Genomic DNA, 24,477 nt, shown 5'->3' with positions numbered 1-24,477 from the left:
CCGCCATCTTGGCTGTGGGCGGTAGCTGCTGAGCCGGGGAGCGAAGCTGGCAGAGATGCCGCTGGCCGGGAGGGACGGGGGCGGGGCGGCGTGGAGGCGGCTGGGGCTGAGGCGGCGGCGGCCTGCGGGTCACGGGGCTGGCCCGCTGTTTGCCTTTTAGTGGAAATTGTAAAAAGGAGTCGTGGGAAATGTTTACTAAGGTCATCCGGGGACTCTTGCCCCTCGGCATTCTGGGATTTGGGGACGGCGGGTGCTCAGGGTCCCGTGTGGGATGCACCGCCGGTAAATGACTAGGCCCAGTCACTTCAGAGGCCCTCGGCATTGATTGATCACATGCTCTGTGCAAAGCACTGTTCTAGGTGTCTGGGAGGTACGAGGGAGGAGAGCAGGTGCTCGGGGCGGGAAGGCGGTCCAGGAGCGATAGGAGGCGCAGTGGTTAGTGCTGGGAGACGCGGACGGATGGGGCGGTGGCGAGGACAGGGGGCACCTGAGTGAGGGAGGTGGGGCCCCCGTGGCCGCAGGGAGCAGGAGGTCGGGATACTGGGAAGCCCCTGGGAGGCTCGCTGAGCTCAGGGCTCGGCCGTGAGACTGGCTGGGAGGTTGGTAGAGCGGTAGGAGCGTCGGGGAAATCCTCTGCGGGGAAGAGGCATCTGAGGCCAACGGAGAGCAAGGAGAGCCTTCCAGGCCGGAAAGGCCAGTGCCCCGCGTGGGGAAGGCGGTGCTGCCTGGAAGGGGGCGGCCGGCAAGCACATGGTGGCAGGGCGGCCCAGGCCTGGGCTCTGCGTTTATTCACCCTTCTATTTACAAGGTCCCTTGGCCCTGGGCCCCCCACATCTCGGCCCCCATGCTGCCTTCTGGGGTGGCCTCGGCCTCCCCTTGCGGGGCGCCCACGAGCATCACGTCCTCCTCCTCCAGGAAGCCTCCGAGCTGGGCCAGCTGTCTGCGGACGAGATTGGCCGTGCGGTGCACTTCGCGCATGCGCCGCAGCAGGCCCAGCACCAGGGTCCGGCTGCGCTCCTGCCGCTGGCTCCAGGCCTCGCGCAGCTCGCGGTAGCAGTTGTGGCGCGCACGCTCCACCGGCCCCAGGGTGGCCCCGCAGCCCAGCGGGCAGCGCTCCTGGGCCCCGTGTGGGCAGTGCTGCCGATGCTCGGCCAGGGCCCCACGCGGCACCCGTGCTGTGCAGCCCTCGTGGGGGCAGGCCATCAGCTCGAACGGGCATGAGTCCTGGTGCCCCCTTCGATGGGCCAGGGGGCACGTCACCGAGCAGCCAGCTTCCGCGTTCTTGCACTGGGGGTAGGGGAGAGCACCACGTGAGCCCAACCAGGCCGGACATAGCAGCCTACCTTACATAGAATCCCCCGTGGTGTTCCTGATCTGAGAGCCTGCCAAGGCCTAGGCATCAGTGATGTGGACGGTAAAGAGTTGGACAATTGTTTGGAGGTGGGGAGACTCTAGACCCCTGAGAGCGGGGGCACAGGGCTGGCCTGCTCTCGCAGTTCTAGTGACATGCTTTTGTTTTGTTTTTCCCCTAATCTTCATCTATTAGGGGACTATAGTGATGGCCAGCACAGCTGACATTCCATCCTCTAAAAATCTTGTATAATCCCCATTTTACAACTGCGGCCCCAGGGGCTCAGGTTAAATAATTTGCCCAAAGTCACACAGCAAAGAAGTGGTAGAGAGGGGACTCAAACTCAGGCAGGACTGATGACCTCAGGGCTGCAGTCTGTCGCTGGAGCAGAAACCCTCAATTCTGAGGATAGGATGCTCCTTACCCTCTCTCCTGGCTCTGTCCCTCCCCTGGCAGGAGCAAGAAGGGTGCTCGGAGTAAGGGCTTCAAGCTACCTTGACTTCCAGGCGGCCAATGGTCCTCCGGAGTTTATTTACATGGACCATCTTTTTCCGTTTCACTTCTTTCCTGCAGCACGGACAGGTCTTCTGTCTAGGAGGCAGGAGCAGGGGGGAGTGTTGGCAGCTGGTAGGGACCAAGTAGCAGCAACACGCCTTCCCAGTGGTCCCTTCTCTCAGGCCCAGATAGGCCTGAGGACTTCATGGGGATATCAGCTCTGAAGCTGGGGCCACGGGCTGTAAATACCACTCGGTGCGGGGACACACAGATTTTAGGGTCCTAGATTTGGCAGCTCTTAAGGCCATTATGACCTAATGCTTGGCGGACCTTCCTCTCTGTTCTGGGCTGCAAGAATGGCCACAGCCCTGCCCGTCCTCCCAGCCACTTGAGTGCCCACTAGCACCTGGCTAGCCACCGGAGGATGCATTTCTTGCAGAAGATGTGGCTGCATGGCAACCTCACTGGTCTCTTGAGAACTCCGTGGCACACGGAACATAGGAAGTTGCAGTCAGGAGGGCTGGCGAAGAGGTTGAGATCATATCCGCCACTCTGCAAAGGCCAGGCCAAAATCAGGGCCTGGCGGACCAGTATCCACCCGCATACCCAGAGGGAAACCCAGGATGGGGAGGTTGGCCATGTGAGAGCCCCAAGTGGAATGCTGGGTCAGGACCCACTATGAAGGGACAGCTGTGAGGGTCAGGGCCCTCCATGACTACCAATCCCCAGCAGGGGAAGCCAATTTTGGCCTAACTCCAGGTCAGAGCTCTTGGAAAGGTGGGTTTCCTTTGTCTGTTTGGGACCCTGTAATCCACTGTTCACCCTTTCTCAGAGTGCAGAGTGGGGTCAGTTCTGGGCAGGTCTTAAACAAGGAACACATTTAAAGGCCAGAGGCTCACCATGATCTATGTCTGGATGGCAGCTCCACTGACCCCCAGGGCTCAGGAGCCTCTATTTCACAGCAGGAGCAGCCCGACATCACAGTGGCATTGTCCAATCATGGCCCTGGCCCAGGGCTTACTGGGATCCTATAGCATCTGGCCCTTGCTCATAGTTGAGGGATAGGTGGTCTGGACCTGGGCAGGTCCCTGAAGCCTGTCTCAGCAGTGGGGACACCTGATCCCCAGGCAGCACAAGGCCGAAAAACCAAACTTCTGGTGGCTGTTTCCCCAAAGCTGAGGCCCTGGCAGAATGTGGGAATCCTTCCTTCTCCCTCCTCAAATAATGCTGCCCAAGCATTATCTCTAAGAGCCCTGGGACTTTTGACATAGACCCACCATCAGGTCTCTCAGGATCTAAAACTCGAACTGGCTCCAGAGTACCGATCAGGAGGGAAGGGAGGACCAGATTCCCACGCAACCTGTGGTACCACGATAGTAGTGGTGGTGTGTGGGAAAGCCTTCCAGAACAGGTAGGCCCTGCCCATCTGGGGACATCAGCTGCAACCTGAGAAGCCAGCACGGTTCCACACCTGAGGCACATAACCAGAACCGGAGGTTCAGTAGCAAGAGCAGGGCGCTCACCATATCCTGAAGACCCCACCTCCCTCCTGAGAGCAACGGCCTGGGTGGGGGTGGGAGGTGGGTGGGGGTGTGGGATGAAAACCTTTGAGCCGGCAATCTTACACTCTCACGCTTGTATTAATTTTGAAAATAAAAGTTATTTCACTGGCAAAAACAGGTTTATTTGGGAATAACACAATTGCAATTCAGGACATGCAAGCCATGGCAAAACCGTAAGCAAGCCCAGCAAACAAAGGAAAGAAATTTTATTTCGCGGAGAAAGTCGGGAGGGATTTTTCTGAGCGAGAGTTCAGGGTGAGGGCGGCTTCTCACGGGCGGAGTTGCCCGAGGAAGTCGCACATCTTTCCCCGTCGGGGTCGGTAACTGACGTTGAGCGGCGGGGCTCCTCCTGGAGGCCGCCCTGCTTCCCCTTCGCACCTGCGGGTGGCTCGGTGCCCCGCCCAAGTCCCCTCAAGCGCAAAAGTACCTGACCTGCTACTGTGGAAGCTGTGCGGTGTGGGACCTGGGCCGGCCGACCCGCGGGAGCCCGGCTGAAGGAGCTGGGGTGGGGGGCGGCAGGAGGCCGCGCTCCGGGGCGTCTGCGTCCTGCGGACAGAACACGGGGTCAGGAGTCAGAGGTTAGGGATCAAGGGCCAGAGCACCTGCGGCCCGGGGCGGCGGGGCGCTTGTCGGGGCCTGGGTTTCACCTCTCCACAAGGACCAGTGGGCGGTGAGCTGAGGCCCCCGGTGGCTCTGGGCGCCGAATCTCACCCGCGGCCACGGGCAGGGCCGCAGGTGATTTTCAACCAACGCCGACCCGCCGACTGCCGCAGGGGGACGCGGCGAGGCGCGGGCCTACCTGCAGCGCGGGCCTACCCGCAGCGCGAGCAGCCGGGCCGCGGCGGCACGCGGCAGCAGGAGCGCAGAGCCGATGTGCGCAAGCGCACGGGGAGCCGGCCGGGGCGCCTGGGAGCGCGCCTCCACCGCTCTTATAGGCTCGCGCTCGGGGCGGGGCACCCGAGATCTCGCGGTACTTGGCGTAGGATAAATACTCCCTCCGCGCGGACTCGTTCTTCTTCTCCGAGAGAACACGTGAGTCTCCGTGTCGCCGGCGGCGGCGCGCGGGCCGGGGCGGCGGGAACTCGCGGCGGTCGGGTAGGGGGGCTCGCACCCGCGCCGCGGCGCCATCGGGCGGGGGTCGTGGTTCCCGGCGCCCGCGGGTGGGAGGGCCTCGCTGACTGGTGGGTTCTCGCGTCCCTTTCAGCAAATGGCGGATGACGCCGGTGCTGCGGGAGGGCCCGGAGGCCCCGGGGGCCCCGGAATGGGAGGCCGCGGCGGCTTCCGCGGAGGCTTCGGCAGCGGCATCCGGGGCCGCGGGCGTGGCCGTGGTCGGGGCCGGGGCCGGGGCCGCGGAGCTCGCGGAGGCAAGGCGGAGGACAAGGAGGTAGGTTCAGGCTTGGTGGGGGCTGGGCGGCGCCGGTCAGGGGCCCTACTCACCCGCGCCTCTCCTCCAGTGGATCCCCGTCACCAAGCTGGGCCGCCTGGTCAAGGACATGAAGATCAAGTCCCTGGAGGAGATCTATCTGTTTTCTCTGCCCATCAAGGTAGCGGCGTGGGCAGCTGCGGTCTCCGCGAGGCTCCTTCGGCCTGGGGCGGGATGTGTCCACGGGGGCCAAGGCTCCACGGGTCGGGGGAGAGGGAGTGTCCAGGTGCCCTACCTCTGACTGTGAGTGTCCGGCTTAGAGAGGAGAGCCTGGGCAACTGGAAAACCAGTTCTACGGGTCCAGGTGGAGGTTCTTAACCCCGTTTACAGGGGTTTTGAGCTTTTTGTTAAGTGGTTTTGACATTGTTTCTTACTCCATAGGAATCTGAGATCATTGACTTTTTCTTGGGGGCGTCCCTCAAGGATGAGGTCTTGAAAATCATGCCCGTGCAAAAGCAGACCCGTGCTGGCCAACGGACCAGGTTCAAGGTATCCTAGTCCCCTTCTGGTTTCCCAGCCTATTTCTGCCAAGAGGTTTGGGAGAACTCTCTCAGCTCTGCATGGTCATGCTTGCTGTCACACGCGTGGCTTTCGTAAAGGGGAGAGAGAGAAAGGATCTCCTCCGGACCTCAGAGTGGCCTTACTGTGGCCACTCTTTCCTGGAGGGGTGCCACAGGTCCTGGTTGGTGGCTGCTGAGGCCGTGCCAGCCAGTGGACCACCAGCCATCTCAGGCTCTTCACAGGCATTCGTTGCCATCGGAGATTACAACGGACACGTGGGTCTGGGCGTCAAGTGCTCCAAGGAGGTAGCCACTGCCATCCGTGGGGCCATCATCCTGGCCAAGCTTTCCATTGTCCCCGTGCGACGAGGCTACTGGGGGAACAAGATCGGCAAGCCCCACACTGTCCCATGCAAGGTAGGCTTGGGGTAGTGAGTGATGGGCTCTGCAATGGCACAGGCTCCCCATAGCTCATTTCCTGACATCTCCACACTTTGTAGGTGACTGGTCGCTGTGGTTCTGTGCTGGTGCGTCTCATCCCTGCCCCCAGAGGCACTGGCATTGTCTCGGCCCCTGTGCCCAAGAAGCTACTGATGATGGCTGGTATTGACGACTGCTATACTTCGGCCAGGGGCTGCACTGCCACCCTGGGGAACTTTGGTAGGTGGTCCTCGTGGACACTGTGGCCTCTCTCAGCTCCGCTTAATCACACTTATTGTGTGCTTGGCGTATTTTCAGAGAGATAGAGGAAGGCCCTCCTAATGCACGGCAGACTGGCCCCAACTGGCCTCTCTGTTCCTAGGAGCGCAACAGCTTTTGTCTGCATCTGGGGTGTTCCACCAATCCGCCAACCCTCTTCTGTTTTCTCTTCCAGCCAAGGCTACTTTTGATGCGATCTCTAAGACCTACAGCTATCTCACCCCTGATCTCTGGAAAGAGACTGTGTTCACCAAGTCTCCCTATCAGGTACCGCCTGCCAAGACACCTCATTAACCTAGACAAGGGCACAGGGTGCTGGGGTGTGGCTACAACTCACACCTTGTCTTTTTTTAGGAATTCACTGACCATCTTGTAAAGACCCACACCAGAGTCTCCGTGCAGAGGACCCAGGCTCCAGCTGTGGCCACCACATAGTTTTATACAAGAAAAATAAAAGTGAATTAAAGCTTGTTAATAGTGCCTTTCTTTATTTCTCTTCAGTAGTTGAATTTAAAGGGAGATAAACCAAGTCATTAGTAGGTCAAGGTTGGAGATCAAAGGTGTTACCAGAAACTGATTTCTTATTTTTTTATTTTGAGGATAATCTTGTAAAGAGGCTCAAGGAGCTGCCTTAGGCAGCAGCAGCCTCTTTAGCAGCTTTTCTCTCTGCCAGCATCCGCTGCTTCTGTTTAGCCAGGCACTTCCTAGCAGAATAATGGGCTCCCAGGTCGTGATCTAGGAAAGAGACCAGAGTAAGGAAGTCAGGCCAGTTTTCCAGGATGCAGACCAGGGTCTTCTCTAAGTGGGGAGGAAACGCAGCTAGCTAAGTGCTGAGCAGAAAAGGGACCTGGGATGTAGTGATTCTCTTAATACCTCTCCCCCAACCAACTGGCACTCTATGGGCAGTGATGTTTCTAAAAACTGGAGGGCAGCCCGGGTGGTGCAGCTGTCAGCCCAGGGCATGATCCTGGAGACCTGGGATCCAGTCCCACGTCAGGCTTCCTGCATGGAGCCTGCTTCTCCCTCTGCCCGTGTCTCTCCTGAATAAAATCTTTAAAAAAAACCAAAAACTGGAGAGAATGTGGAAGGTTCAAGGAAGAGGCCAGGGTGGGGGGTGCTTACAGCGGTCCTGGTAGGCCTTGGCCACCTGGGTGAACTGCTCCAGCTCCTTGGCACAGTTCTGCCTGTAGCTCTCACCTTCCCGCTGCTGACAGGCCTTCAGCCTCTCCTGGATAATGTTGACGATTTCTTGATCCACTTTACTGAAAAGAACCAGAAAAGTGGTCTTTGAGGAATCCTTTCCCTGTACCCAGAGATGGTAGAATGAAAATGAGACCTTACAGCTCTGTTGTCTGGCCGCTGCACCCTCAAGACCTGGGCCAACCCCAGGAGGCATTCTTGCCAGCTGACCACCATCCCACGGTACCCCAGGGAATGAGAGCCCAACAGGAGATGCTGACCGTGCCAGGCTCACCATTCCCCTATTAAGGAGGAACACCCACAGGCAGGACCTACTAGTCTCTTCTCCATTGCATTTCTGCTTCAAACATGCACAAGACATCCTTTTCCTGGCACTCTGTGATGTCTGGCACACGGCGGAACTCCCGGTGGTAGTAGTAATACCTGTTCTTTGCATGCTGCCGATCTATAAACTCTGTAAAGAAAAAACCCCAGACTCAATGGCCCCGTTGGTTTACACAGGCCACAGTCAGAACTGTTCTTAGCTTTGTTCTTTCTCACAAGCCACGGACGGGGCAGATTTCCCAAACGTTCCTAGCTTTCACAAAGACTGCCAATTAGACTCTGGATGGGTGTGGCTGGTGGTCCTGGGTTTACAGATGGTGAGGTCTACTGTTGACGGAGGGCCTCCCGGGAGCCAGGCACCCTGGGTATTCTCTGGGTAGATCCCAGTACAGAGTACTGAGGCCCAGAGAACTCAGGAGTCTTAACCCATGCTCGGCGAGCCCACACCCTTCTACAAGTCCTACCTCCTGGCCAACCTCCGCCACCACACAGGCTTCCCTGTGTAGGCAGAGGCCCCGTGCCAGTTTTGCCACCAGTGACCTTCTGGCCTCAACATCCCTGCCCATAAAGTTGACTGGTAGGAACCAGTGAAATCATCCCTCCAGACACATAAAACACTTTGTAAGAAACAGAGTGGGTCCCCTGCTGTGCCTTTCCCAGCCGCGGGGGTCTGATCTGCGGACTATCTAAAGAAAGAGCCACCAGGGCATGCTATACACTCCAGATGTTGTTGCTGAATGAATTGGTTAATGAAATGCATGATGCACTGCCTGGCACTAGTGACTGAGTGCCCGTGCGCTCCTGCTGCTGCCTCCACTGGGCTAGCTGCACAACACATCGGGCAACAAAGAGCTGTTTTAAACACCTGCCTGGTTTGGACCGGAGATGGGGGATATGGACAGGTCAAACGCGAACACGCGAGAATACAAGTCAGGGCACATCTAGGTTGAGGGAACCTCGGCCATCACCCGATCACCGCGGTCACTGTGCAGGTGTGCAGGGAGGATGAGGTTTAGCAAGCTGCAGGCCAGGGGTGCAGGGGGGGCTCCCTGGGCGGTGCCGGCCGGAAACAGTGAGGGTCTCGGGGCGGGAGGGGGAGCGGGGGGGGGTGCAGTTGCAGAGCCCGGGGAGCGGCGGGGGCCCCGGATGGGGTCCGTACCTCTCACTAGGGTCACCGGCCGGTCCACGAGGACATCGAAGGCCTTCGTCAAATAGGTTACGGGGTTGGGCACCGAGGTCTGCGGCGAGGGCGCCGGCGTGCGGCGCGGGGGCTCGGGGTACACATCCTTGTCCCAGCTGTCCGGCATGGCGGCGGCGGTGCGTGGCGGAGACAGTCCACTCTCGGGCGCGCGACACCGGCCTCCGCCTGGGTCCCACGGCCTAGTTCGCCCGCCGCAGAGGACGCCCTAGGGAGGTTGCGCCTGCGCAGGAGGGGGCGGGGGCGGTGCTCGCGAGGCACCATGGAACTTGTGGTTCGCCAGCCGCAGAGGAGGCGCTAGGGCGGCTGCGCTGAGAAGGGCGACTGCCGCTCGCGGGGCAGCATGGGACTTGTAGTTCCTTCGGCCAGCCCAATGGTGGGCCCGGTCAGCCCCGCGCGCGTGGCCTGCCCGCTGTGTCTCCATCACGTGTCCGGTGTGCTGGGCGTTCGGGATACTCTGGTGGAGACAGCAGAGACCCCTGCTTGCATTAGTATTATTTTTTTTCCTGCTTACATTCTAAGACCAGATAGACACAGGAATAAGTGAACTATTCACAGGTTCGTGGGTGTACAGGCACGGGTACAGGCTCGTGCAAATGCAGCAGGGAGCAAGATAAACGCAGCTGGGCTCTTCTGGAGAACTCTGGCCACTAGAACAAACTACCAAACACCCTGCTCTTTCAGGAAGCCTTCCTGAATTGCCTCTTCCCTTCAGCCCTCTCTGGGTTCCACTTTGTCTTCTAGGGCCTCTCCTGGACTGGCTAATGCCAGGGAGCTTGGGGGTCCTCTCTCGGGCTTGCCACCAGAGGCTTCTCCCACCCACAGGGGGAGGTGGCTTCTACCCGGGGTGGCCAGTGCTGCGGCCTAGTTCTGATGGTTCTGCCCTGCCCCTGAGGGCTATTGTGCTGACCCTGGCCCTGATGGCCACCCTGGGTGATCTCCATGACCGCCAGGGCCCCTGGCCAGTACCAGGGAGGGCGCTGGTCACTTCATGCCTAGGGACTGGGGCCAGGGGCGCGGAGCCATCAACTCTGTGGATACAGAGAATCTGTGATCACAGAAATAGCAAATGGTAAAATACATGCTGACAAAAAGAATTTTTTTAGACATTTTTAAAAATTTTTATTTATTTATGATAGTCACAGAGAGAGAGAGGCAGAGACATAGGCAGAGGGAGAAGCAGGCTCCATGCACCGAGAGCCCGACGTGGGATTCAATCCCGGGTCTCCAGGATCGCGCCCTGGGCCAAAGGCAGGCGCTAAACCGCTGCACCACCCAGGGATCCCGACAAAAAGAATTAAAAAAAAAGATTATTTCTTTATTTGAGAGAGAGGGAGAGTGAGTGCAGTAGCAGGGGGAGGAGCAGAGGGAGAGGGAGGAGCAGGCTCCTCACTGAGCAGGGACCCCCCCTCCGCCCTATGTGGGGCTTGACATGGGACTGGGATCCCAGGACCCTGAGATCATGACCTGAGCTCAAGACAGACCCTTCACTGACAGAGCCACCCAGGCAGTCCTTGACTGGACAAGGGGGGACCCAATAGATCCAGGTGGGAGCTGCTCCTGCTGCCGCCACCACCACATGGCTCAGCAGAATAGGAGAGAGCAGAGAACTCAGGGGAAGGCACCGGGGTGGCAGCTGTCGGCTGCTACCAGGCAGCAGCGGGACTTGCAGGTCATGTAGCAGAAGCAGCAGGAGGCAAATGGGGCGAGGAACCCATGCAGCTCGTGGCTCTGTGCCCGGCCCTCTGCTTTCTGGCCTGTGGGCCTGGCGTCAGTCCCACCAGGGCGGGCTGTCCTACAGCGCTCGCAGGCCTCCACTGGGGCAGGCCCTTTGCCCTGAGTCTGTGGGCGTCCCTTCTGTGCTTCCTCGCCTCGGGTAGCCTCTCTGGGGCCTCATGCTTGCCCCTTCCTAGGATTTTATTCCTGCGGGACCCGGCTTTGTGACGAACGAAGAGAACTGTGACATTTTAGCAGTGAGTCTTAGCACCAGCAAGGCACGGTCCACAGGCGCTCGGACGTGTCAGGCTGTGAAACTAATTCTTCAGGATCTGAACTTTATAACCACAGAGTGTTTGATCATAGCTCTTACCACCTGCCCCACCGCACCCCCCGCAGTTGTCCAGCCCAACTCTCAGCCCCAGGACCAGAGTTCCCTGTGCCTCATGGCCAGCACGCTGGACCAGCGGCCTGAAGGAAGCCCCGCCGCACCTGGGGCTCCCCGACTCCTTTGCGGCCCAGGGGCTCCTGTCCTGGGAGGGTAACGTGAGGCCGCGAGGCTGAACACAAAGAGGGTGTGGCCCAGCTCCAGGGCCCTCAAGGAAGGGAGTGACAGGCCTGGTCCAGGTGTCCCCACCCCAGGCTGCCCATCGGATGCCCCCTTTGCCCCGCCCCAGGCCGGGCGCGCTCCTGGCACCGGAGCCCGTGCCTGCCACGGGACATAACCAAGCTCCCCTGCCAGGGGCTAAATCTGGGAGCTGGCTGCTATGCGTCCTGGCCCTGCCACTCGACCTCCGGTGCCTGTCGGGAGGCCCCTTCCCTCCCTGACCTGCGGGGACCAGCTACCATGGTCAGTGGGCTGGGGGGCTGGAGCCGGCTTCCTGGGAGGGCCATGTGGGCTTCTGGAGTCCTTCCCGGCAGGCATGGGCCTTGGGCCTGCGGGGGAGTCGCTCCCGGAAGGGGACAGCGGGGGGCCAGAGCTCGGCTTGCCAGGCCTTGAGTGGGCAAAGAGACGGGTAGATGGCCGTGGCCCCCTGTCCTTTTAGCCCTCAGCCGCAGTGGGGGCCTGTCCTCCTGGGGCCAAGCCCACTGAAGCAGGGACCCCGAGGGGGGAGGACAGCTCGTGCTGGCTCTGTCCCTGAGACACAGCCCCTGAGCCCACTGTCCCTCTTTCCCTGTGGACAGAGGGAGGTGCTCGAGGCCACGGGTCCCAGTCTGGGGTCTCTGACTCCCGTCTGGGGGCTGGGCCCATTCAGCGCACACCCCCAGGGACGCCCCGGCCCTGACCGCCCCCTCCTGCCCCCAGTCCCACCGGAAGTTCTCTGCCCCTCGGCACGGACACCTGGGCTTCCTGCCCCACAAGAGGAGCCGCCGGCACCGGGGCAAGGTGAAGACGTGGCCTCGGGACGACCCCAGCCGGCCCGTGCACCTCACGGCTTTCCTGGGCTACAAGGCCGGCATGACGCACACGCTGCGAGAGGTGCACAGGCCAGGGCTCAGTGAGTGGCTGCGGCGGGGCCACGGGGACGGGGCGCGGCCTGCCCGCCTGGCACCGCCCCCAAGGACTTCGGGGTGCTGGGAGCCAGAACCGGGGGGCCAGGAGGGGAAGCCCCGGGAAGGGCGAGGCCCCGCCCTGGGCGCCGCGTTCAGAGCGCTGTCCCCAAGCCCTGGGCACCGACCACACCGTGGGGGCCGCGCTGTCACTGAGGAAATCAGCCGGTCCCCAAACTTGCCCGGCGCCCCGCTAGCGAGGGAGGAGCTGCCGTTCAAAGACGGGTGCCCCGAACATGCGGTTTGTTTTGTGATCAGGGTCGCATGTGGCTGTAATAAGGAAAAATCCAGAGATCCCCACGCTTTACCCCATTTCCCCCTGGAAATACCTTATAAAAGTGTGGGAATAGGTCACAACCGGGTATCGATGTGGATACAACCTACGGATGCTGTTCCGGTTTCCCTGGTCAGGGCGTGTGTGTGTGCGCCCGCGCACGCATGTCCTTCTCCCAGGTTCTGTCCTGTGTAAGTGTGTGCCTGGAACATTCCATCCCCACAGGGGTCCTTCCTATTGCCCTTTCATAGCTTCAGCCACGACCCTCCAACTGTTTGGCACCTGCTCATCTGTTCTTAATCTCTCCTCCTTCATCTCTCCTCCAATATTTTTATTGATTTATTTTTTAAAGATTTTAAAATTTATTTTTTATTTTTTAAAGATTTATTTATTTATTCAGAGAGAGAGAGAAGCAGAGACATAGGCAGAGGGGGAAGCAGGCTCCATGCAGGCAGCCCGACGTGGGACTCGATCCAGGGTCCCCAGGATCACGCCCTGGGCTGCAGGCGGCGTTAAACCGCTGTGCCACCAGGACTGCCCAAGATTTTAAAATTTATTTGAGAGAGAGAGAGAGAATGCAGGGAGGGGGAGGGGGCGGGGGCGGGGGGAGGTGGAGAGAATGTAAAGCAGGCTCCCCGCTGAGCATGGAGCCCGATGTCAGGGGGCTCCATCTCACCACCCTGAGATCATGACCTGAGCTGAAATCAAGAGTCGGACACTTTGGGGCACCTGGTGGCTCAGTGGTTGAACGTTTGTCTTCGGCTCAGGGCGTGACCCCGAGATCCTGAGATCCAGTCCAACATCGGGCTCCCTGCGTGGAGCCTGCTTCTCCCTCTGCCTGTGTCTCTGCCTCTCTGTGTCTCTCGTTAATAATAATAATAATAATAATAATAATAACAATAATAATAAAGAGTTGAACTCTTAACTGAGTGCACCACCCAGGTGCCCTTCTCCTAATATATGATTTAAACATAAACTTTTACTTTGTATCAGTCTCAGTAATAACTTTTATAAAATCATTGGTTTTGGACAAATTATAGGTATTTTTCTAGAACTTGACCACATACATTCATAACCATTAAAATTAAAGATGATCCTGTGTGCTCCCCTTAAGGAGTCCCGACCCTGCCCTTCGGGAATGCTGCCCTGGCTGTTGGCTGTTGTAGCTCATTTCCAGATGACCTGGCAGGGAAACTGAGGCAGGGAGCAGGCAGGCCCTGCCTGAAATCTCAGAGCCAGAGCGTGCCTTGACCAGCACCTGCTCCACGCCCAGGGCAGAACAGAGGGAGAAGGGCCGGGGGCTGGAGTTCAGTGGGGCCCCTGGGCAGGAGGGGCTGTAGCTGACTCTTCCACCTACCACCTGCCCCCGTGGGCCCCGCAGGCCCTCCTCCATGCTCCTGTCTCTGGGTCTCATCTAGAAATTTCCAAGCGGGAGGAAGTGGAGGCAGTGACAATCGTGGAGACGCCGCCTCTAGTGGTGATCGGCGTTGTGGGCTACGTGGCCACCCCTCGAGGCCTGAGGAGCTTCAAGACCATCTTCGCAGAACACCTGAGTGACGAGTGCCGTCGCCGCTTCTACAAGGACTGGTGAGGGCTGCCGTTGCGTGGAGCTGGCCTGTCCCTCCATCCTCAGCCCTGTCCTGGAGCGGTGGGGGTGGGCAGGCAGGAGAACGGTCAGCCGGATGGAAGCGTGGCTATGGGGGGTTGCCTTTGCTTCAATAAAAGGCGAGTGCTAGGAGACTGGAGTAGGAACTGGGGTAGTGGAAGAGAGGGAGCAAGTATTCTAACCCTCAGGGTTATGTTAAAGCACTAATGTGATGGAATGTCAGTGTCGGCTCAGAGCTTCCTAGCAGCCAGGGTGAAAAGGGAAAGAGCCAGCAGCAAGCTCTTCTCCTCAGAAAGAAAGGCATAATTGGGCCTTAGATCTTCCCTGGCACTAAGTCCTGAAAGGGAAGGCCCACCTGCCCAAGGAACCTCACAGACACTCCCATCCTCACTGAGTCGGAGGCACACCCCACCCTGGCCCTCTGTGGGAGCTAACGAGCACCAGCCCATGAGCCAGAGCAGGCTGTATGACCACAGGCAAGCTGGCTGGCCTCATAGAGCCTCCAGGATTGTGCCCCGCCGTCACAGACACCGTCACAGACACCGTCAGACGGAGACACCGCAGGATGGAGAGATCTCTGTGTCACGCGGCCACTGGGAGGCTCACAAGAGCCGTGAGTCCAGTGCTCCGCGCACGGAAAGAGCTCACCGAATGACAGCTGGCCTTGGATTTGCTCTTTCTTTCTTTCTTTTGTTTTCTTTTTCTTTTTCTTTTTCTTTTCTTTTCTTTTCTTTTTTTTTTTTTTAAGATTTTATTTACTGGGCAACCCTGGTGGCTTAGCTAAACTGCTAAGGTTTAGCGCCGCCTTCAGCCCAGGGCATGATCCTGGAGACCCGGGATTGAGTCCCATGTCAGGCTCCCCCACGGAGCCTGCTTCTCCCTTTGCCTGTGTCTCTGCCTCTCTCTCTCTCTTTCTCTCTCTCTGTGTCACTAATAAATAAATAAAATCTTTAAAAAATAGATTTTATTTACTTATTAACGAGAGGCACACAGACAGAGGCAGAGACACAGGCAGAGGGAGAAGCAGGCTCCCCAAGAGGAGCTTGGTGTGGGACTTGATCCCGGGACCTGGGATCACGACCTGGGCGGGTCAGGCACTAAACCTCAGAGCCACCCAGGGATCCCATGAGCCACCCAGGGATCCTGGTTTTGCTCTTTCAATTTGCCCGTCATCCAGGGGCTTTGACTTTTGTGAACTTTGGTTTCTTTGTCTGTAGAATGGGGACCATACATCTACCTTCCAGACTTTGGGTGAGGGTGACCAACAGTGTGGCGTGGCGCCTGGTCGCTATGGGCTGTTGGCCTTACAGGTGGGGTCTGGAGCTCTAGCAACATAGGCAGGTGGCTGTGGGGCTGGCCAGCACACCCCTTCCTCAAGCTGTGGCACATCTGACAGTCACTTGCAGGCCTCAGAGGCACGAGGGCGTCCACTCTACGGAGGAGGAGCCTGAGACCCGGAGAGGAAGGGACCGTCTGTGCTTACTGGGGGCGGCTGGAAGAGGGACCCCCAGGGAGGGCTCAGCCGTGGCCTCCCCAGGAAGGGGAGGAGGGAGGAGGGGTCAAACACTGTCCTAGGAGCCCTGCTTGGTGAGCCGTGGGCGTGTGCGTCCCGGACGGGCCTGGGGCGCTGCCCTGGCCGGCCCCTCTGAGTGTCTCCTGTGTGACTCAGGCATAAGAGCAAGAAGAAAGCCTTCACCAAGGCCTGCAAGAAGTGGCGCGACGCCGATGGCAAGAAGCAGCTGCAGAAAGACTTTGCCGCCATGAAGAAGTACTGCAAGGTCATTCGTGTCATTGTCCACACTCAGGTCAGCCCTACCACCTTGTCCACACTCGGTCGGTCGGGCTGGTCCCTGGGCCCACCCTCTCTCTCCTCCACCCCAGCTTCCAGGAGCCCCAGCAAATGTCAGCCTAAAAATATCACGAGCATGGGGCACGGGCCCAAAGGGTGGGGTGGCTGGCCGCGCCGGCACAGTGCCCGGGATGGGATGCTAGGTGTCCGTGCCCTGAGGGCTGTGGGGCCCTCACCACGCCTGGTGCTCACACAAGGCCCTCGCGTGCCCTGAAAGGCCTAGACCTCCTGCCAAATGTCCAGCAGAGAGGGCCAGCCACCTCCCTTCGGGTCCTGGCACTAGTGTGTATGTGAGGCAACATTCATACACAGGATCTGGCTTGATGCGGGCTGTCAGGGTGACTCATGGCTTCTGGCTTATTCTGGAACCCTCCTTGGTGCCTCAGGGACAGCCTGCCTAGGTCTGGAGCAGCACCCCACTCCTCCCCTGCCTGTCACTCTCACACTCGCCGTTCCTGGTTACCTGTGTCATGGGTTTCGTCCATTTCCCTTGATGGCCTGGAGCTCCATGGGGCAGGGGCCCCGGCTGCCTGCTCAGTGCTGTGCCTCCAGCACCCACCCGGAGCCTTGTATGCAGTAGGTGCTCCATAAGTACTTCTTGAGCACTGTGCTGTGACCTCACACAGCAGCAGCCAGAGATCTCCAGAAACATGAACCATGCTGGGTCACACTCGGTACTTAGAATAAAGCCCAAGCTTCTCCCCAAAAGACCTGCTCAGGCAGGCCCCTGCTCACTTCTGACTTCATCCTGACCCGTGTTCCTCCTCACACAGTATCCTTTCCATCCCATCAACTCCCTGCCACAGGGCCTTTGCACATGCGGTTCCCTTTGGTCTTAAAAATTTTAGATCTTCACTCCGTGACTCCTTATTATTGGGGTCACCTCTAAGGGTCCTCCTCGACTGCCCTATAGGCAATAACTGTCCTCTCTACCCACAATATTCCATTAGAATACTCAGTCCTGTCTAAGAATTTCCTTGATTTCTGTCCCCCAACTAGGCAGTGGTTCCATGAGGGCTAGGTAGTGGTTCCTGTCTGCCTCGTATGCTGTGCCCTCAGAGCCTAGCACAGAATATACCGTACAGGCCGGAGCCCTGGTCACCCGTTGAATGAATGCGTGCAGGAAAGCCTGCTGGGGGTCACCAGCCAGTCATGCCATGTCTGCAAGTAGGGGCTGTGGCCCTCTGGGAACCGACTGGCTGTGCCACATCCTGCAGATGAAGCTGCTGCCCTTCCGGCAGAAGAAGGCCCACATCATGGAGATCCAGCTGAATGGAGGCACAGTGGCTGAGAAGGTGGCCTGGGCCCAGGCTCGGCTAGAGAAGCAGGTGCCGGTGCACAGTGTGTTCAGCCAGAACGAGGTCATCGATGTCATTGCCGTCACCAAGGGCCGGGGTGTCAAAGGTAGGGCTGGGTGGGGATGGGGGCTTCAGGAAGGCTGCCTGGACGGGGTGGAGGCCACACTGGCCTCTAGCCACTAGCCCTCCCCCCGGCCCCCTGCAGGGGTCACGAGCCGCTGGCATACCAAGAAACTGCCCCGGAAGACCCACAAGGGGCTGCGCAAGGTGGCCTGCATTGGCGCCTGGCACCCTGCCCGTGTGGGCTGCTCCATTGCTCGGGCTGGGCAGAAGGGCTACCACCACCGCACTGAGCTCAATAAGAAGGTACGTCCACGGTCCTGCTGGCACAGGGACACTCATGGCCTGATGTCAGGGGGTGGGGTGCATGACCCGGACGCTGCCAGGCCCCCCTAGAGGCTCTGACATGCCCCTGCCCAGGCCTGGGTCTGAGCACACATGCTGGCGGGTGTAGACAGAGCACCTGCTGCAGAGGCCACGGCTGCCTGCAATGGCCCCTTCCTCCTGGCAGATCTACCGCATTGGCCGGGGGCTGCACATGGAAGAGGGGAAGGTGGTCAAGAACAACGCGGCCACCAGCTACGACGTGACCGACAAGTCCATTACACCTCTGGTAAGTGGGGGTGGCGTGCACGTGTGCGGCAGGCGTGTGGGGTGCTGCCCCACCCCAGGAGCTCAGGCACCAGGGAGCGGCCACTTGGGTGAACACTGCGTGCTGTCCCTGCATCCTCCGAGCCTCCTGTGTGCACACCACTTACACTCCGGGTGCTGTCATGGGGTGTGGAGTACCTTGGACTCAGGCCACCGGGTTCCAACCCCAGCTGGTCTGCAGCAGCCACAGGGCCCGGAACAAGGGACCTGACTTCCCGGAGCCTCGGTTTCTCCCTCACTGAAGCGTAGATTGTTAAATGTGGCTCAGATGCCGCCCTGGTTAGTGATCCTGGGTGTGGCCCTGGGCCAGGGGCTGGCACCAATCACCAGGGCCTGGATCCTGACCCACCTTCCCGCAGGGCGGCTTCCCCCACTACGGCGAAGTCAACAACGACTTCGTTATGCTGAAGGGTTGCATCGCGGGCACCAAAAAGCGGGTCATCACCCTGAGGAAGGTCAGCGCCTCTGTGGGGGGCTCGGGGGCAGCCTGCCCTGTCCTGTGCCTTGCTCCGAGGACGGTGGGGGTGGGAGGGGTCCCGGCAGGAGCTGCGGGAGGGGCTGGGGTGGCGGGAGGCGGCGGTTGAGGACCTGCATCTTGTTCCCCCCTCCCACGGACCCCCCAGTCCCTCCTGGTGCACCACAGCCGCCGGGCCCTGGAGAATATCGAGCTCAAGTTCATCGACACCACCTCCAAGTTTGGCCACGGCCGCTTCCAGACAGCCCAAGAGAAGAGGGCCTTCATGGTGAGCCCCGCCCCGGGTTCCCTGGGAGGCGTTCTCCCAGCCGGGAGGCTGCAGCAGGGGCGGGGGCGCCCCAGGACCGGGCGCGCAGGAGTCCAGCCCCCCGGTGCTGACTGGGGCAGGGGACGGCAGAGGAGCTGCAGCCGGCCAGGGCCGTATCCCCGGCTAGCGCTCGTCTGTGCCCCCAACCCCCCATCCAGGGTCCGCAGAAGAAGCATCTGGAGAAGGAAAAGCCGGAGACCTCGAGAGACCTGTAGGCGGCCTGCGATGGAGGGAGCCGGAAGCAGCGCGGCGCCTGTCGCGTCTGTCTAATAAAGTGCAGAGGCCGGCAGCCCAGGGGGCCCAGCGGTTTAGCGCCGCCTGCAGCCCGGGCGTGATCCTGGAGACCCGGTATCTAGGCCCACGTCGGGCTCCCTGCCTGGAGCCTGCTTCTCCCTTTGCCAGTGTCTCTGCCTCTCTGTGTGTGTGTGTCTCTCATGAATAAATAAATAAAATCTTAAAAAAAAAAAAAGTGCAGAGGCGACTCTACTCGCCGGGTCCGGGAGCTGGGAGCGCGGGGCGGCGGGGGCGGCGGGGGCGGCGGGGGCGGCGGGGGCGGCGGGGGCGGCGGGGGCGGCGTATCGGCGTCCGGGACGTGATTGGTCCGCGGGAGGGGCGGGGCCTCGGCGGTGCCGGGCAGGCTCCGGGCGGTGATTGGTCCGCGGGAGGAAGGGCGGAGCCCCGGGCGCGGGCCAAGCCCGCGGGGCTTAGTGGCCGCGGAGCTGTCCGAGGCGGCGGTTCCCGTGCTGTCCTGCTGGCGCCATGTCCTTCTGCAGCTTCTTCGGGGGCGAGGTTTTCCAGAACCACTTTGAGCCGGGTATGCTCTGTGACCTCCTGGGAGGGCGGCGGGGCGGGAGCGCGCATGAGAGGTAGGGTCGCTGCCCTCCGGTCGGTGCTCTCGGAGCCCCGGAGGGGCAGACCCCTGGGGCGGGGGGCGAGTGTGGCCGCGCGGGCAGGAGTGCACGTGGGTAAAGGGCGCCCCGGAGGACGGAGGGGCCCGGGGACGTGACGGGAGAGTGGACGCTGGAGAGCGGGGTCGCTGACCTCAAGGAACGCGTGAGCGGGGCGGTCTCCGGGAGGACTCTGGGGAGTCAGGGCACACGGCAGGGGTGCCGCCGGTCGGGGGGGCTTCTGGATTGGGATCTGGACTTCGGAGGGCCGCGATGGAGGATCTTGTCCAGGGGTTCCCTGATGATAGCCCTGCCCTTTCCCGTCCCTCGTCCCAGCACAGAGCTTCCCCTGCGGACCCAGCAGGCCTGCCGGGGGCTTCCGCAGTCGGCCCAGAGCCCTGGGGTTGGATAACCAGGGCAGCTGCCAAGCCACTAAGTGCCTGTGAAGTTTGACCAGACGGCCTGAGTGCAGGTGGGGGGAGTGGGAGTGGTGCGGCATGCACAACCGCCCTGGTCCCAGGCTTTGAGGCCCTGGCATGTACCCTTCTGGGCTGTGCTGCTTGGTCGTGGACTAATTTGGTAAAAACATGCCCACAGGCAAGACTAGGGCAGTGCTCTTTCTTGGGGGAGGGGGAGATCTGTTGGGTGTCAGCCCTCTAGGGGGCTGCGCTGTGACACTGGGCATCTGTTGGATGTTAGCTGTGACATAGGACTCCCTGGCCAAAGACCTCCCCTGAGGCCTTCTGGCTGTGGGACCCCAGTTGTCATCGGGCTGCTCTGCCAAGCTGGAAGGTCCACTAACACAGTGGCTCCTCATTCCTCTTTGCTTCCTTCTCCAGTTGCTGGCAAAGGCTGAGTAGTTGGCAGACCCCGGGGAAGGCTGTCCTCAGGCTGGACTGTGGGTGTTGGGTACTCTAGGGGGCCCCAAGGGATTACCTGTGCTGCAAGTCAGTTTTACAACCTTTTAAATCCTTCCTCAAAGTGATCTTTTGGGGATAGGTTAAAACCTCTTCCCTAGCTCTCTCTCTTCCTGGGCCTCCTGTCTGGCGTGCAGACCATTTTTTGGGGACCATTCTCTTCCCATGTGGAGAGCAGGCCAGTGGCTGGGAGTCCAGCTCAAGGCTTCACTGGGCATCAGGAATGGCCACTTGGGAGGGGAGAGGGGCTGGGCCCTCATCGGGCTGTTGGGCTCCTTCCTGACTGCACACTCTGCAGTGAAGTGTTCTGCATCACTCACTTCCTTATCTCTAAAATGGAGAAGTCGTCTTAAAAAAAAAAATGAAAAAGGAGTGCCTGGCTGGCTCAGCTGGTAGTGCCCGTGACTCTTGGTCTCTGGGTCATGAGTGCAAGGCCCGTGTTGGGCGTGGGACTCTACTTAAACAAAACGATGAAGCTAGATGGAAAGGTGTGCATCACAGGACTAAAGACACGAGTCAATGAGATAAGTGAAAAGTGGCTCCCTGGGCGCTGGCGGGTGCTAGGACCACTGGACGTGAGCTCTGTGGTGTGTTCCCCACAGAGCCAGTACCCAGGCCTGAGGGGGCGGCATGGGGAGGACCTTCCTAGGCCTGAGTATTTGGGAGCTCACCCCAGAGAGGCTGGAGCCACTGTAACCCTTTCCCTTTCCTTCTGCCCCCAGGTGTCTATGTGTGCGCCAAGTGTGGCCACGAGCTCTTCTCCAGCCGCTCAAAGTACGCACACTCATCCCCGTGGCCCGCCTTCACGGAGACCATTCATGCAGATAGTGTGGCCAAGCGTCCAGAGCGCAATTCGCCTGAAGCCTTAAAGGTGGGTGGCAGTAGCAGAGGGTGGTGAGGGGTGCTGGCCAGGGGGGGCCTGAGGGCTCCCCACAGCTCTAGGGGCTTAGAGCCTGTCTATCCCAGGCCTCTGGCCTCAGCCAGGTGAACTGCTAGCCCAAACTCCTGGGAGAGCCTGGGGTCCTGACGGAAGCAGGGAAATAGGACCGCTTTCCTGTGTGACTCCGGGAAGGGGGTCGGCCTCTCCTGCCAGCCGTGACTTCGGGAAATGGGTGTGGGAGGACACCATCTGCTGGGGACAGGGGGAGCCACTGTGCGCTTGTTTTGTGGTCTTGCCAGGTGTCCTGCGGCAAGTGTGGGAATGGGCTGGGCCACGAGTTCCTGAATGACGGCCCCAAGCCGGGGAAGTCCCGCTTCTGAATATTCAGCAGCTCACTGAAGTTCATCCCGAAAGGTGAGCTCTCCTTCTGGCAGCTGGACACAGGCCTGCTGTACATTTTTGAGGCCCAGGGGTGGGAGACACACTGTTCCATCCATTCACAGTTGCACACATGAAACATAGAGGCCCCAAAGCATACAGCCTAGGAGCTGCCCAGGGCAACCCCAAAAGGACAAGGGGGCAGGGGTCCTGACTGACCATGTGTGCCTCCACAGAGGGGCATCTGAGGGTGGATGTGGCAAAGGGTTATCCATGGGGGCCTGGCCCTTGCTGGAGACTAGAGGGGCAGGCAGGGCCCTCAGAGGCTGAGGACCGAGGCTGGGGCCGGAGCTTCTCTGAGCAGGGCTCCTCTGCAGAGTGGGCGTGCTCGCAGAGCCTCCTTCACTGGCCTGTCTGATGTGGCACACGTGGGGCCTGGCAGGCAGCAAGTGCTCAGATGGGTGCTCCCGGGGGCAGTTACAGGCTTCTCCCACTCTCTGCAAGCACGGAGCGCTCCTACGAAACTTTTCGTAAGCCAGAAATGGTGTAAAGCGAAGAGCATCTCCCACTTTCTGAAAGCTTTCGTGGTGCCACTTCTCTTTTACTAAAGACCGTGTACGTCAGTTCCTGCTTTCACTAAGTGAAGTAAATCCAAAGAGGATTTTCACTTGCGATAAAAACCATTACCTGACTAACGTAGGTAACGCGCATGTAGCATAAATGAAATGTAAAGGCAAGGTGGCCTAAGTCAATCTTTGGGAAAGCAGGGCTCCGAGTGCTGCCAGGTTGTTTGGGCAGCCGTTGCTCATGTGAGTTTTATCTGCGCGCGGCATCCCCTATGGTCCTTAGCCCTCCGCTCACCCAGGTGCTCACGAGTCAGCACGTCTCTCGGCCCACCCGGCCCCTCTGGGCTCCTCCCCACACTTTGTAGCTCAAAGCCCAGATCCCCACTTGCCCCCGGCAGGACCGTGACCAGTGGCTGACCTCAGCTTGGTCCTTTGTGAAATGGGGTTGCTGACCGCACATGCCGGCTGCCATCCGTGAGGACTAGGGGCTAAGTGAGGGTGTCTAAGGGGCCGGCAATGATAGGGTGTGACGTGATTTTGTCCTTTTGTAGTTACTGTTCTTTGTCCTGTGGAGGAAGGAGAGACTGGGCTCTCCTGGAGATCTTGGGGAGCCATATGGGGCACACAGACTCCCCCAAGCCCAGTGCCTGGGTCCTCCTGACTGCCCTGTTCCTCAGGCTGGAGCGGGCTGGCCTGCTCAGGGAATGGCGGCTGAATTGTAATGTAGCAGTGACTTGTTTTTCTCTCTCCTCCCTCCTTTTTTTTAGGCAAAGGAACTTCTGGCTCTCAGGAGGCGTAGGTGGACAGCACATACCCATTCCAGCTGGCACTGCCCTCCGGCCATCCCACCTTGGAACTGGAACCCCAGACATTGAGACAGGGGAGGGGGCTCCTGAAGCATTGGGAAATCTTGGCTCTGTGCAGGTTCTCTTGGGGGAAAGCACTGCTAGCCCAGGATGGGCCTGCTGGGCCCAGCTGTGGGCTTACCTTGGCCTCCTGCTCCCATGGGAGGCTCAAGGAGGTAGGCTCTCAGCCTAGCTCGCCTTTGAATGATGGCACACCCCACCTTTTCTTCTCCACAGCCCACTGCCCTGTCTGGACTCACCCTGTGGGACCCGATTCTGAGATGGGCTCTGGCCCTCACCCAAGCTTGTGCTCCCCACCCCCACCGCCCCAGGCTATCCTGGGAGCCAGAATGCCAAGGGGGCAGCCGTTGCTGGCTGCTGCAGCTGCAGTCACTACATGATTCACTCTGGTTAAACCCTTCCAGGCAGCCAGAGTGGTGATGATCTGTGACCTGCTAGAGGAACAGGCCAAGGGGACAGACCTGTGATGTGTCAGTTACGGGAAGAGAAATCCTCAACCCTGTTTCACAATCTGGATTGGTACACCTTGCCTCACTCAGGCTTAGGAAAGTGGGTGTTGCTCCATTACCTTGATTGTGCAAGGCCAGGGCTGGGGAGCTCACACCTTCCCAGGAGTGTGGCTGTGCCTTCTTGCACACACTTGGAAGCTCCTGCTGCCTGGGAGGGTGGGTGACACCAAAGCCCCTCCCATCTTCACTCCTCTCTGGCATCATCAGGAGATAATAAACAAATGGACCGCGGGCATGCTGTCTTCATGCATGTCGGGGAGGCCGGGACACATTGTTTCATTGTTCCACAGATATTTACTGAGTGGGTCCAGCCCGGTTCTTGGAGATGCAGCCATAGGACAGATGGGCCCCCCTGCCCCTCAGGGTCTTCTGGTGTGTTTGAGAGGATGGAAAGTTCATGTCAGATGATGGTAAAGGCTGTGAATATCTACAGCAGGGCAGTGATGCTGGATTGTGGGGGGGCAATTAGGAAGCTAGTGCTTTGGCCCCACTGGTCAGGGAGGAGGATGCCAGTTGAGGAGGATCAGCTCAGCTCAGCAGTGACAGCTGAGAGAAGCTGGAAGAGCTTCCCAGGTGGCAGCACAGCATGTACAAAGGCCCTGAGGGCACCACCCAGGCATGCTCCAGTCCTGGAGGAGGTGGTGCAAAATGCCGCCCCAGAGGAGGTAGGTTGTACTGCAGAAGAACCACACGATTTTTCCAATGTATGTCGACAAATCCAGGATCGTGTGTAAGAATGGATATTAAGGGGTGGGATAATGGTGAAAGGAATATAAAGTTAGGTCAGGCTGAATTTATAGATAAGGGCTCACTAATCAGAGATTCCAGGTTTAATGATACAGCTCAGGGGTCTAGGGGCGGCTCTCTTTGTTGTTCAGTTGGCTGAGATATGGACCGAAAGGTGGCCGGCGGTGGAGGTGACATGCCCTGCCATG

The 24,477-nt window shown here is 59.5% G+C and overlaps 5 protein-coding genes and 3 non-coding genes across 10 annotated transcripts; 5 read left to right on the top strand and 3 right to left on the bottom strand.

The window, feature by feature from the left end:
- Nucleotides 1-751: 751 nt before the first annotated feature.
- RNF151 (ring finger protein 151) lies at nucleotides 752-2,903 on the bottom strand. Its single transcript, XM_072835295.1, is given in 5 exon segments — nucleotides 752-831; nucleotides 833-1,287; nucleotides 1,846-1,942; nucleotides 2,253-2,398; nucleotides 2,746-2,903. Coding segments are annotated over 5 exon segments (735 nt in total). The 5' UTR covers nucleotides 2,749-2,903; the 3' UTR covers nucleotides 752-797.
- A 1,129-nt stretch (nucleotides 2,904-4,032) lies between these two features.
- Nucleotides 4,033-4,159, bottom strand: LOC140639250 (small nucleolar RNA ACA64). The gene has a single exon (XR_012036042.1). It is a non-coding gene; the product is annotated as a small nucleolar RNA ACA64 (small nucleolar RNA).
- Nucleotides 4,160-4,588: 429 nt separating this feature from the next.
- Nucleotides 4,589-6,500, top strand: RPS2 (ribosomal protein S2). Of its 2 annotated transcripts, XM_072835292.1 has the most exons (7): nucleotides 4,589-4,792; nucleotides 4,863-4,952; nucleotides 5,213-5,320; nucleotides 5,575-5,748; nucleotides 5,832-5,991; nucleotides 6,206-6,297; nucleotides 6,385-6,500. In XM_072835292.1, exons 1-7 carry the CDS (start codon nucleotides 4,616-4,618, stop codon nucleotides 6,463-6,465), a joined length of 882 nt encoding a protein of 293 aa, XP_072691393.1. In that variant the 5' UTR covers nucleotides 4,589-4,615; the 3' UTR covers nucleotides 6,466-6,500. The 2 variants fall into 2 exon arrangements, with proteins under 2 accessions (XP_072691393.1, XP_072691394.1); XM_072835293.1 differs by lacking the exon at nucleotides 4,863-4,952.
- Nucleotides 5,376-5,509, top strand: LOC140639233 (small nucleolar RNA SNORA64/SNORA10 family). The gene has a single exon (XR_012036024.1). It is a non-coding gene; the product is annotated as a small nucleolar RNA SNORA64/SNORA10 family (small nucleolar RNA).
- On the top strand, nucleotides 6,018-6,146 carry LOC140639234 (small nucleolar RNA SNORA64/SNORA10 family). Its single transcript, XR_012036025.1, has one exon. It is a non-coding gene; the product is annotated as a small nucleolar RNA SNORA64/SNORA10 family (small nucleolar RNA).
- NDUFB10 (NADH:ubiquinone oxidoreductase subunit B10) lies at nucleotides 6,492-9,020 on the bottom strand. The gene is made up of 4 exons (XM_072835296.1): nucleotides 8,714-9,020; nucleotides 7,546-7,684; nucleotides 7,153-7,292; nucleotides 6,492-6,765 (listed from the first exon to the last, which is right to left on the bottom strand). Exons 1-4 carry the CDS (start codon nucleotides 8,859-8,861, stop codon nucleotides 6,662-6,664), a joined length of 531 nt encoding a protein of 176 aa, XP_072691397.1. The 5' UTR covers nucleotides 8,862-9,020; the 3' UTR covers nucleotides 6,492-6,661.
- A 2,085-nt stretch (nucleotides 9,021-11,105) lies between these two features.
- On the top strand, nucleotides 11,106-19,008 carry RPL3L (ribosomal protein L3 like). 2 transcript variants are annotated; one of them, XM_072835297.1, is made up of 10 exons: nucleotides 11,133-11,318; nucleotides 11,775-11,967; nucleotides 13,712-13,880; nucleotides 15,569-15,704; nucleotides 16,966-17,152; nucleotides 17,252-17,412; nucleotides 17,618-17,719; nucleotides 18,117-18,212; nucleotides 18,381-18,500; nucleotides 18,698-19,008. In XM_072835297.1, the coding sequence occupies exons 1-10, from the start codon at nucleotides 11,316-11,318 to the stop codon at nucleotides 18,752-18,754; spliced, it is 1,224 nt and encodes a 407-aa protein (XP_072691398.1). In that variant the 5' UTR covers nucleotides 11,133-11,315; the 3' UTR covers nucleotides 18,755-19,008. The 2 variants fall into 2 exon arrangements, with proteins under 2 accessions (XP_072691400.1, XP_072691398.1); XM_072835299.1 differs by lacking the exon at nucleotides 17,252-17,412 and having other exon boundaries at nucleotides 11,106-11,318.
- Nucleotides 19,009-19,195: 187 nt separating this feature from the next.
- On the top strand, nucleotides 19,196-23,773 carry MSRB1 (methionine sulfoxide reductase B1). Its single transcript, XM_072835282.1, has 4 exons — nucleotides 19,196-19,353; nucleotides 21,066-21,214; nucleotides 21,523-21,637; nucleotides 22,935-23,773. Exons 1-4 carry the CDS (start codon nucleotides 19,299-19,301, stop codon nucleotides 22,964-22,966), a joined length of 351 nt encoding a protein of 116 aa, XP_072691383.1. The 5' UTR covers nucleotides 19,196-19,298; the 3' UTR covers nucleotides 22,967-23,773.
- The last annotated feature ends 704 nt before the right edge of the window (nucleotides 23,774-24,477 follow it).

This window comes from Canis lupus, chromosome 8, assembly GCF_048164855.1.
Source record: "Canis lupus baileyi chromosome 8, mCanLup2.hap1, whole genome shotgun sequence".
Taxonomy (NCBI): Eukaryota; Metazoa; Chordata; class Mammalia; order Carnivora; family Canidae; genus Canis; species Canis lupus.
The sequence above is the reverse complement of the archived record's forward strand: the minus strand, read 5'-3'. Positions and strand labels throughout refer to the sequence as shown.

Coding starts and splice junctions, on each gene's coding strand:
- RPS2 (XM_072835292.1), top strand. CDS start 4,616: ATGGCGGATGACGCCGGTGCTGCGGGAGGGCCCGGAGGCCCCGGGGGC. Junction 4,953..5,212: donor TGTTTTCTCTGCCCATCAAG/GTAGCGGCGTGG, acceptor CTTACTCCATAG/GAATCTGAGATCATTGACTT. Junction 5,992..6,205: donor TGCCACCCTGGGGAACTTTG/GTAGGTGGTCCT, acceptor TTTCTCTTCCAG/CCAAGGCTACTTTTGATGCG.
- NDUFB10 (XM_072835296.1), bottom strand. CDS start 8,861: ATGCCGGACAGCTGGGACAAGGATGTGTACCCCGAGCCCCCGCGCCGC. Junction 7,293..7,545: donor ATGCAATGGAGAAGAGACTA/GTAGGTCCTGCC, acceptor GGTTCTTTTCAG/TAAAGTGGATCAAGAAATCG. Junction 6,766..7,152: donor CAAGGCCTACCAGGACCGCT/GTAAGCACCCCC, acceptor TCTCTTTCCTAG/ATCACGACCTGGGAGCCCAT.
- RPL3L (XM_072835299.1), top strand. Junction 11,968..13,711: donor GGTGCACAGGCCAGGGCTCA/GTGAGTGGCTGC, acceptor GGTCTCATCTAG/AAATTTCCAAGCGGGAGGAA. Junction 18,501..18,697: donor AAGAGAAGAGGGCCTTCATG/GTGAGCCCCGCC, acceptor CCCCCCATCCAG/GGTCCGCAGAAGAAGCATCT.